The sequence below is a fragment of the Poecilia mexicana genome, unplaced genomic scaffold, assembly GCF_051168715.1.
Source record: "Poecilia mexicana isolate PSO_F unplaced genomic scaffold, ASM5116871v1 scaffold_4, whole genome shotgun sequence".
NCBI classification, from domain to species: Eukaryota; Metazoa; Chordata; class Actinopteri; order Cyprinodontiformes; family Poeciliidae; genus Poecilia; species Poecilia mexicana.
Genome location: NW_028263373.1, coordinates 28,423,395 through 28,435,804, shown reverse-complemented (window position 1 = coordinate 28,435,804; position 12,410 = coordinate 28,423,395). Strand labels below are relative to the sequence as shown.

The following is a 12,410-nucleotide window of genomic DNA, read 5'->3' as shown; positions in this document are numbered from 1 at the left end:
TTTATAAAACATAAGTTCTTTTGAAATACTACTTATCTTACACTACTTTAACAAGAATTTTGCAGTTGGTGAATTTTGCAGAAAAGTGAACATTTTTTTTGTCATTGGTGGTAAATATAATATAAAACAGACATTCAACACAAAAGTAAAAATCTGATTTATTCTTCGTGGCAGTTCGTTTTCAGAAAAAAACGCTCATCTCTCAACACCAAATTATTAACAAGTAATATTGTTTATAAAACATAAGTTCTTTTGAAATACTGCTTATTCTGCTGGCTCGTCCCAACTCGGCTTTTGCCCAGCGAGGGAATTCTGGGTAAAACACCTCACAACATGTCTCCAGCGTTAGTCACAGCGACTCCATCAGAATACAAGCGGTTTCAGGTTGGAGTTGAAAGGAGGAAACTGAAACGGCAACAACTTCCTGAGCTTTATTGTCCAAACGAGGTCAGGACTTTCTGATAGTCGCATCACGGCCTGACAAAGGACGTTAATCGGTAACTCTAGACTTCTTAGAGGATAACTAATGTGATGGTCGTTCTCATCGTGATGCTGGTGAGGCCGTTATCACAGTTCCTCGTTAAGCAGCTCTTCGATCTCTCTGTCCCAGGCTTCATCGTGGATCTCGGTATCGGGCAACACATCGTACTCCTCCAGCTCCTCCTGCAGCTCTCTCTCCCACTCAGGAATGACGTCTAAAAAAAAAAAAAAAAAACAAAAACTGTGAAATGACTGAACTCTAAAGCAAAACGGTTTAGAAATTTTTCGTGCTATGGCTAAAGCCAAAGATTTACCATGTTTTTTCAGTTCCGTTTTGTCCAAAACTGGACGTTTGCACAGCTCCTCCTCATTAATCGTGGACGACTTTAAAGCATTAATCACAAACTTAGACATGGGCAGCCTGGTGGAGACCTTCTTGTCGACCTTCGCCGGCACAAACAAAATGTGGGATTAGTTGTATTTCATATAGTTATTTCCAAAGAAAAACTTCAGCTATGTTCACGCTTTGAAAAAAATTTATGAATTACCTCATTCTGTGTGGGTTTTTGGACAGTTGGGGAGCACGGATGTTTAACTACACCTGGAGAGATGCAACATCAAACTGTGAGTGTTTTTGCTTTTTCAAAGTACAAAACATGCAGGAGGAGAGCTGCTGTGGTGGTGCAGGGGCAAAGCACAACCCATGCATTGAGGCCTTAGTCCTCATGCTGGTGGTTGCAGGTTTGATTCCCAGCCTGGTGACATTTGCCACATGTCTTCCCCCTCTCTCATAACCCTCTTTCCTGTCAAACTACTTTCAAGTAAAGGCCACTAGAGCCAACAAAACCTTTAAAAAAAAAAACATGCAGGAGAAGGTGTTCTGGCCAGATGAGACCTAGAATATGATTTTCCAGATGGGAAGCTAGCTGCACGTCACTCTGAACATGACCATGTGCTTTCCTCCATTGAAAACGCAATAAAGGAGGAAAGCCTTCTAGTGGCTAGGAAAGGCAATTAACAGACACCCAGATCTGCAAGATCAAAGTATATTCACATGTTTGAATTGTTTAGACCTTAACTACGTGAAAGGGAGAACATATGGCCTCCCAGGCCACACTTTGAACACCTCTGGTCGAAGGTTGTTTTCGCTTTGGCTTTTACTTGGATTTGTGTGAGGGGTGTACAAATGCACGCCACACTTTTCAGTTTTATTTGTTTAAAAAAAAAAAAGGAAAGAAAAAATACTAAAATGTCATGTCTTAATGTAAAAAAAATACATTCAAGTTTAAGGAATATGTGTATGATACTGGATACTGTTCTAAATGTTAACCAGTAAAAAAAAAAAAACAAAAAAAAATTTAAAGCTGCACATGACGGCGGATTGTACCTGTCCGATCAGAATCCAGACATTTTGAGTCCCGCTGTGCCGTTAGAGCTGTGAGCTGAGCCGATTGTTTAATCAAAGAGACTCGATAGAAGTAATTCCTCCAGAAGTTTTCTTCCTTCAACCTAAACCCAAAAATATATTAAGAAAAGAAAACATACTCCATTCATTTATGTTTTTTTTTCTTCTTCTTTGAAATAAAACACTCCAAATATTGAACAGTAGGCCACCAGTGAAGCATTCTCACTCTTTGGGGACCAGATGGAAACGCATCTTCCTGAGGAGCTCGTCTTCCTCCAGCATTGCCAAGGCGACGGGATACGTTTGCTCAAAGTCGAAATGAAACTGCACGCCAGCGGGAGGGTTTCGTAAAAAATTCCTTTTGTCCTGCCGTCCGTTGAAATCAAACAACAGAGTTACAGTTATTTTTTGTTTGTTTGTTTTCATCACTAGATATACTGTTGAAGTTTTATGGCGGTACTGACAGCTGAGAGGGCTAAGATTTGCTCCTGTATGAGGTCCTCTTCATCGTAGCCGACCCACGGTGGCACAGGCACACCTACAAACAATATCTCTGTTATTTAGATTGTGAATACAGGCTCTACGAGCTGCCATTTTTAATTCAAAAGGTACAATAACGGCCATATTTATTTAGCAACTCCAGTGAAGATGTGTGAAAAGCCATAACGTAAACCCATCGTTTATTGATGGATTTAAAAATGTTGAAAACCCCCAATTTTCCGAGTTTCGCAGAACTGTTTAAGCCGCGGAAGACTTCCGGTTTAAACAGTTCCGGGTTTATTCAGCTATTTCCTGTCATGTCACCAACACTGACTTCATGCATCTAAATTTAGCCTTTAAATATTTTTCTTCCCAGTAGAGATACGACTGCTTCCTACAGGTGCCGTTTCATTTTTCCTCAATTAATTGTTATCCTCTTCTAACAGCTGTAGAAGCTCTGGGAACTGCGGCACATTTGGAAGAGGTTATCAAGCTCACACACACAGCTTCGCGGTATATCTTCCTTGCTGGCCTCCAACAAAAGGAACTACCTCCAATTAGAGCAGTGCCGATGTATTTCACCTAGCATAACACCCCTAGCTTCGTGGTTTGCTATACCTTATATAATTTTGCAAATATGTATGTAGAGTTTTTACAAAAAAAGAGGCAGACGTGGTTATTGATTTGGTCACCGACTTAAGTTAATATTCACTGAACTTCGATCCAAAACTGCACAGCATTCTGGGAGAAGTAGACAAGAGGACAGGCTTTAGCCGCTCTAAACTTTTGTCCCTTTTGCACTGCATGGCACTGTCCGACCGGTGTTATGCCCAGAAACGCATGCCTGCCCAAAATTGCATCCCCTCTCGCTCTAAAGTCTCGCATATTGACGAGAAAACGGACTGAAATATGACCGAAGAGGAAATTTTAAAGATATTTGTAACATTATCACGTTTCTTAACCATGTAATTCCTAAAATGGTTGATTTTATTTCGCAAATTACTTGAAATAAATACGGTTTTTACACATTTATTGACACATGAGTCGAACTTTTTTTCAGTCCGTCTCTGTTGAAAACGTTCTCCGCAAATGGTTTGAAATTCTCTGCTTTGTTTTTAGATAGCTTAAAACAGCTTAAAAGCATTACAAAACAGAGGTCCAATATGTAGAACATTTTACATCATGCTTAACTTTCTAGTCTGTTAATGTAGGAGGAAATGCATTTTAATTCATCAGCCTGAAAATATTTGCATCCATCCTGTTGATATAAAAATTATAGCATTAGCTCAGAGAACAAGTGTCATTACGTAGAAAAGGTGAAATCCTTTCAGCTCTTTATTTCTCCAAGTTAGCACAGGGATGCTTTTTTTTTTTTTGGCAATTTGCTTTTCCAACCTGCCAAAATATGCATCCTCTCTCTATCCTCCCCAAATATTATCCTATCGATATAAAACTTATACCAGTAGTTCATGGAACTATTCTGGTTATGTAGAAAAAGTTATTTGACTCTTAACTTTTTAATTCTTCAATTTAACACAGGGATGCATTTTTGGGCAATATGGATTTCCAGCCTGCCAAAATATGCATCCCCTCTTTATTTTCCTCAAATATTATCCTATTGATTTAAAACTTATACCAGTAGTTCTTAGAACTACTCTGATTATGTAGAAAAAGTTATTTCACTCTTAACTCTTTAATTCTTCAATTTAACACAGGGATGCATTTTTGGGCAATATGGATTTCCAGCCTGCCAAAATATGCATCCCCTCTCTATTCTCCTCAAATATTATCCTACTAATATAAAACTTATACAAGTCGTTCATGGAACTATTCTGGTTATGTAGAAAAAGTTATTTTACCCTTAACATTTTATTTCTCAAAGTTAGCACAGGGATGCATTTTTTGGCAATATGGATTTCCAGCCTGCCACGATATGCATCCCCTCTATTCTCCTCAAATATTATCCTATTGATATAAAACCCATACAGGAAGTTTATGGAACTACTCTGGTTATGTAGAAAAAGTTATTTCACTCTTTACTCTTTATTTCTTAAAGTTAGCACAGGGATGCATTTTTTGGCAACATGGATTTCCAGCCTGCCACGATATGCATCCCCCCTCTATTCTCCCCAAATATTATCATATTGATATAAAACTCATACCAGTAGTTTACAGAACTATTCTGATTATGTAGAAAAATATGTTTCACACTTAACTTTTTTTTCTTAAAGTTAGCACAGGGATGCATTTTTTGGCAACATGGATTTCCAGACTGCCAAAATATGCATCCCCTCTCTATCCTCCCCAAATATTATTCTAGTGATTTAAAACTTATACCAGCTGTTCATGGAACTACTCTGATTATGTAGAAAAAGTTATTTCACCCTTAACTCTTTATTTCTCCAAGTTAGCACAGGGATGCATTTTTTGGCAACATGGATTTTGACTCTGCCAAAATATGCATCCCCTCTCTATTTTCCCCAAATATTATCCTATTGATATAAAACTCATACCAGTAGTTTACAGAACTACTCTGATTATGTAGAAAAAGTTATTTCACTCTTAAATCTTTAATTTTTCAATTTAACACAGGGATGCATTTTTCTCAACATACATGCCTTGTTTATTGTCCCCCATATATGAAACTTATGTATTACATATAATTTTCATGTAGGATGGTCAGTTATGATATTTTTTTATATCGGTACAAAAGTCATGTTTATTATCACTGTTGCTAAGATAGTGAAGGAAATAAATCTGACATGCAACCTTGCTAAATGTAAAGCATATACAAATTTTTTTATTTTGGTTTAACATAAAAATGAAAAAAAAAAAAAACAATTATTAACTTCAATGAAATGGTATTCATAACAGTAACTTTTGGAAAAGCCTTGCTGCTGAAATGTGCTATACAAATAAAATTTGAGTGATTGATTGAAATACATGCAATACGAATGAGAAGTACACTGGTAATATAGACAAGTATGAATTTTAAGTGCATACAACACAATGTGTCAAACAATCAATTCAAATACATTCATATTTAATGATGCTCTCAATAAATAAAAATAAAATGAAAAACTGTAATAAGGGGAACCATTTACAATCACAATACAGACAATTTTGTGAACATTATAAAGTGTGATTTATTATGACAACAATAAATAAAAATGTTCAACATGACTTTTGTACCGATATAAAAAAATATCATAACTGACCATCCTACATGAAAATTATATGTAATACATAAGTTTCATATATGGGGGACAATAAACAAGGCATGTATGTTGAGAAAAATGCATCCCTGTGTTAAATTGAAAAATTAAAGATTTAAGAGTGAAATAACTTTTTCTACATAATCAGAGTAGTTCTGTAAACTACTGGTATGAGTTTTATATCAATAGGATAATATTTGGGGAAAATAGAGAGGGGATGCATATTTTCGCAGAGTCAAAATCCATATTGCCAAAAAATGCATCCCTATTCTAACTTTGAGAAATAAAATGTTAAGGGTAAAATAACTTTTTCTACATAACCAGAATAGTTCCATGAACAGCTGGTATAAGTTTTAAATCACTAGAATAATATTTGGGGAGGATAGAGAGGGGATGCATATTTTGGCAGTCTGGAAATCCATATTGCCCCAAAATGCATCCCTGTGTTAAATTGAAGAATTAAAGAGTTAAGGGAAAATAACTTTTTCTACATAATCAGAGTAGTTCTAAGAACTACTGGTATAAGTTTTAAATCAATAGGATAATATTTGAGGAAAATAAAGAGGGGATGCATATTTTGGCAGGCTGGAAATCCATATTGCCCAAAAATGCATCCCTGTGTTAAATTGAAGAATTAAAAAGTTAAGGGAAAATAACTTTTTCTACATAATCAGAGTAGTTCCATGAACTACTGGTATAAGTTTTATATCAATAGGATAATATTTGGGGAGGATAGCGAGGGGATGCATATTTTGGCAGGTTGGAAAAGCAAATTGCCAAAAAAAATGCATCCCTGTGCTAACTTGGAGAAATAAAGAGCTGAAAGGATTTCACCTTTTCTACGTAATGACACTTGTTCTCTGAGCTAATGCTATAATTTTTATATCAACAGGATGGATGCAAATATTTTCAGGCTCATAAATTAAAATGCATTTCCACCTACATTAACAGACTAGAAAGTTAAGCATGATGTAAAATGTTCTACATAATGGACCTCTGTTTTGTAATGCTTTTAAGCTGTTATGGTATCAAAAGAAAAAACAGAATCTCAAACCATTTGCGGAGAACGTTTTCAACAGACACGGACTGAAAAAAAGTTCGACTCATATGTGTCAATAAAGGTGTAAAAACCGTATTTATTTCAAGTAATTTGCGAAATAAAACCCACCATTTTAGGGATTACATGGTTAAGAAACGTGATAATGTTACAAATATCTTTAAAATTTCCTCTTCGGTCATATTTCAGTCCGTTTTCTCGTCAATATGCGAGAGAACAGAGCGATGCGCGCTCCCGCGAGAGGGGATGCAATTTTGGGCAGGCATGCGTTTCTGGGCATAACACCGGCCCGGCCCGCTTCGGTCCGGTCCCACCAGTACTGCAGCCCTGTTGTGTTTGCATAGAACTGGGTCATTTTTTTCAACAAAACAATGGGGTCCACAACCTTTACCAGTTGGTGGGGGTAATGCTTCCTTTGGTTGTTTGCCAACTGTCAATATAATAAAGAAGAAGAAGACTACTTAATACTACTACTACTACGACGACAACGACGACTCAACAATGGATGACAGGGAGCTAATTTTGCTGCTCATCAACCTCATACAATTAATTAAATTCCGTCAACAAGTTATCCTCAGAAGGCAAAATGCCGAAGGACTTCTACGTATTGCCAGGAGAAATACAGCAGAAAAATACCGTAGACTGTTCCAGATCATCCGGCAGTACGAAGCTGAAGATGCCAGTGCAAGACTAACTAGGACGGTAAGTAAATGGATACTAATGTTACAGGTGTTACGTCAATCCGCGTTTCCCCATCAGATACGGTTCCCCCTTCGTCTTCTTGCCGCTCCGCCCCGCCCACGCGGCAAAATACGCGCGTGCTCGTGATGAGCACTGAGAAAGCACGCGCGTAGCAAGCACACGCTTGTTCGGGGCGCTTATCTGGGGAACTACGGACACCGTGAAAGCTCAAATAACATGCTTCGGCAAAGTTGTCACACTTTCTTCACGTTTTTGCGTGAAATTAATAATACTAATAATTATAATAAATTTTATATATATATATATATATATATATATATATATATATATATATAATGTTATACATATAATTATAATACATAATATATATTTTATATATTTTATATATATTATAATTATAATAAATATATATATTATAATGATAGACAGACAGACAGACAGACAGACAGACAGACAGACAGACAGACAGACAGATAGATAGATAGATAGATAGATAGATAGATAGATAGATAGATAGATAGATAGATAGTGCTATATGAATTAAAAACAGGGCAATGCATTTTAATGCTCAATATTACCCATCAGACACCGTTCCCCCTGTGGTAAAGGGGGGAACGGTATCTGATGGCCATATTTCACCCATCAGATACCGTTTCCCCTGTTTTACAGTGGGGAAACGGTATCTGATGGCCACAGTTCACCCATCAGATAGCGTTCCCCCTAGGGCTGAAACGATTCCTCGAATGATTCGAGTACCTCGATTACTAAAATTCCTCGAGGAAAATTTACCTGCCTCGAAGCTTCGTTAATTTGTGTTTTATTAGTTAGCGCACCGTGTTCCGGCCGGGACTTCATTTGCGTTGCGCGGAGCTCTCACTTCCGCCTCTGAGTTGTTGACAAAAGCTAAGTCTCAGCGGCATAAAGTCCAATCTTCAAGATTGGCCCGTGGGGATTTTATTGATTGATGATAATGCCCGACTTTTTATCGTTTTTGGGGAACCAATAAGCATCCTTAAAATGACTGGGGAATGCCTGGAGTACGGCAGCATTTCTCCTGCGGGGCTGCTGGTTGAAAGCGAACGGCGGGAAGAGCGCTGAGGTGAGCGGATAGACTGAACAGGGCGGGCGGCTGAGTAGCTGATGCTTACCGTGTAAATGTAGCTTTACCGACGAACCGCACAATAAATTTCATATCCCGGTCTGAAGAAACGGGTGGCGGAGCGCATCGTACATGGCTGGTAGATGAGTTTCTGAGTGTGACCAGTGAAGGTGTCGTAAATATCCCGTATTGCTCCCCCCCGTGTTCGTCCCCCGGTCTAACGGTTCGTCAGTCCGCTGGTCTATTTCCTCCCCTCCACCCCATCTTACGTTCGTTCATTCGCCCTCTCCTCCCACTCCAGGCGGCATTTCCCGTATTTTCAAACCCAAAGCGTGACAGGTTAGGTGGCAAGGTGAGTTTAATTAATCTATTAAACTCACTGAAGATGAATACATAAACTAAAAGCTGGATTGTAGACATTTTTTACAAGCATATTTGTGAGCCTGCCTCTTTGTTATTAAATTCAATATAATTTCAGATTTTTCTATAACTTTTCTTCTGGTTAACTTAGAAAGTGAGCTATTATTGTTACAGGTTAGTTTTCTAAACTACAAAAAAGCAACTGTTAGGGATGCTCAAATATGAAAAATTGGACTGATATTGATATCTGATAGTAACACCGGTATTATGCCAGATTTACCAATATTTCATTTTATTTATTTTTTTATCCGATTACTCGATTAATCGTAAGAATAATCGATAGATTACTCGATTACTAAAATATTCGTTTACAACAGCCCTAGTTCCCCCTATGTTAAAATCACCCATCAGATAGTGTTCCCCTTGTTTTACAGTGGGGAAACGGTATCTGATGGAGACATTTCACCCATCAGATAGCGTTCCCACTGTTTTACAGTGGGGGAACGGTATCTAATGGCCACATTTCACCCATCAGATAGCGTTCCCCCTGTTTTACAGTGGGGAAACGGTATCTGATGGCCACAGTTCACCCATCAGATAGTGTTCCCCCTATGTTAAAATCACCCATCAGATAGCGTTCCTCCTGTTTTACAGTGGGGGAACGGTATCTAATGGCCACATTTCACCCATCAGATAGCGTTCCCCCTGTTTTACAGTGGGGAAACGGTATCTGATGGCCACAGTTCACCCATCAGATAGTGTTCCCCCTATGTTAAAATCACCCATCAGATAGCGTTCCCCCTGTTTTACAGTGGGGGAACGGTATCTAATGGCCACATTTCACCCATCAGATAGCGTTCCCCCTGTTTTACAGTGGGGAAACGGTATCTGATGGCCACAGTTCACCCATCAGATAGTGTTCCCCCTATGTTAAAATCACCCATCAGATAGCGTTCCCCCTATGTTAAAATCACCCATCAGATAGCGTTCCCCTTGTTTTACAGTGGGGAAACGGTATCTGATGGGTGAAATGTGGCCATCAGATACCGTTCCCCCACTGTAAAAAAGGGGGAACGCTATCTGATGGGTGAAATGTCTTTATCAGATACCGTTTCCCCACTGTAAAACAAGGGGAACACTATCTGATGGGTGATTTTAACATAGGGGGAACGCTATCTGATGGGTGAACTGTGGCCATCAGATACCGTTTCCCCACTGTAAAAAAGGGGGAACGCTATCTGATGGGTGAAATATGGCCATGTCTGATGGGTAATATTGAGCATTAAAATGCATTGCCCTGTTTTTAATTCATATAGCACTATCTATCTATCTATCTATCTATCTATCTATCTATCTATCTATCTATCTATCTATCTATCTATAATATATATAACATATATATATTACTTATTATAATTATAATATATATATTACTTATTATAATTATAATATATATAACATATTATGTATTATAATTATAATATATGTAATTCATTATAATTATAATATATATAAAATATATATATTATGTATTATAATTATAATATGTATAACATATATATATATATATATATATATATACATATATATATGCTCAACATATATTTAAATTTAAAATAATTATAATATATACGTTTTGTATTATTATTATTACTCTTCTTCTTCTTATATTATTATTATTATTATTATTAGTTTCCCGAAAAACGTGAAGAAAGTGTGACAACTTTGCCGAAACATGTTGTTTGAGCTTTCACGGTGTCCGTAGTTCCTCAGACAAGCGCGCCGAACAAGCGCGTGCTTTCCACGCGCGTGCTTTCTCAGTGCTCGTCACGAGCACGCGCGTATTTTGCCGCCTGGGCGGTGCGGAGCGGCAAGAAAACTCAGGGGGAACCGTATCTGATGGGGAAACGCGGATTGACGTAACACCTGTTTGTTCTTGCCTGATACCGTCATTGCTACAGTTGCTTTAAATGGATACTAATGTTACTATTTTTTTGTTACTTGATACTTTCATTGCTACAGTTACTTTTATCAGTTAGATTTCATTTGAAAAAAGAGCGAGCTAAGCAAGGCTGGTGGCATCAACTAACTCACTCACTCACTCGCTCTTTGGTTACCAAGCAACAACCTGTAAACTTGAAGCAGCACCTTAAGGTTTTACCACCATGCCTCGTAGCTGCTTAAACACACACACACACACACACACACACACACACACACACACACACACACACACACACACACACACTCAAAAAAACACGGCTTGGCGTGAAAACTGGCTAAAACAGGAAATGTTACACCATCAGTTTGGCTGTATTTTAGATATTTAAATAAATAAATAAATACATCCATACTACAAAAATAATCATCAATATCGAGTTGTATGAAACGCTTATATCGTGCTAAGTTTTTCAGCCATACCGTCCAACCCTACATTAGCATGTAGCTTCACACATTTCATTATATCTAACAACTAAAGGAGGCTACTTACCAATTTTTTTAGTTTTTCTCTCAAGAACAAACTTGTCCTGCTCTTTCTGAAAATCACCCAGGATGGTCTGAGGGCAGGAAGATAAATCGCAGGTTATTCCTCCAACTATTACAAACAACAATCAAAGGACACACAGAACGAGTTCTCACCTTATCTATAAACTCGTTTAGTTTGCCCTCCTCCACGCTTTTCCTGAGGCTTTGTGCTGTTTCTACAACAGACTCCGTCAGTTTCTTAGAAGCTTTGCTGGCAAAGTTAAATATGGAGTCTGCAAGGGGGAAAATGGCAAAAAGTATTCAAGCTTATTAGCTTACATAAACGAGCACATAAAAATAACCAGAGTAGAATGTAAAAGCCCTCTGCTATAAGCTAACTTACCACTTAAACTGTGAGTTTTTTGAAGAAGCTGGGATAGTTCAGTGTCTTTTTCGGCAATATTTGTTTGTTTTTCTTCGTCATATTCCAACGGGTTATCGTCCCTCCTCTTTTTACCAACAACACGCTGCCGTTTTTCTTTAACTTGGTCATTTTCGTTTTCTTTACCCAGCCAGGCTCCCCAGTTCTTTAGCATATCTTTAAACTGAAGGTTAACAAAATAAACTCCTTCTCAGATAAGCTTATTGTGACTCTTTTAGTTCCCCTATTGGAAGCTGACTGCGTCTGGCCGCTAACTTATTTCCTTGAAACGGATGAGAACGTTACCGGTATGGCAGGCCGTTGTGATATATAATTGTGTTTTTATACGTCAGTTATTAGCGTGCCTCCAAAGCATTAGTTTTCCCCTTTTTATGGACTAAAACCAAAATACTGTACTTAAAATGCCAAACGTATACACTGTGGTGGATTTCAATATGGCTTTCTGCTCAGCGTGATACCCCACAGGTGAATGGCAGGGGGAAAAATGAGCAATCTCCTCCTGCTACGTCTTTTTCGTCTTGTTTTCTAGCAAACGTTAATTTGTTGCATTACTGCCACCAATGAGTAAGAAGGCTAAACCAGGACAGCAAGCTGGAAAAAAAACAAAAAAACAAAACAACAACAACCAAACTGTGGGGTGTTCTTTTAATTAACCCGGTTACAACAAAATAATAAAAACAAATAATCTTAAAGCATCCATTAAA

General features: G+C 37.9%; 1 protein-coding gene across 1 annotated transcript; it reads right to left on the bottom strand.

The window, feature by feature from the left end:
- Nucleotides 1-146: 146 nt before the first annotated feature.
- Nucleotides 147-12,021, bottom strand: LOC106921339 (synapse-associated protein 1). The gene is made up of 9 exons (XM_014992963.2): nucleotides 11,668-12,021; nucleotides 11,439-11,557; nucleotides 11,290-11,356; nucleotides 2,350-2,423; nucleotides 2,112-2,251; nucleotides 1,868-1,989; nucleotides 1,029-1,081; nucleotides 795-924; nucleotides 147-695 (listed from the first exon to the last, which is right to left on the bottom strand). The coding sequence occupies exons 1-9, from the start codon at nucleotides 11,858-11,860 to the stop codon at nucleotides 568-570; spliced, it is 1,026 nt and encodes a 341-aa protein (XP_014848449.2). The 5' UTR covers nucleotides 11,861-12,021; the 3' UTR covers nucleotides 147-567.
- Nucleotides 12,022-12,410: the final 389 nt, after the last annotated feature.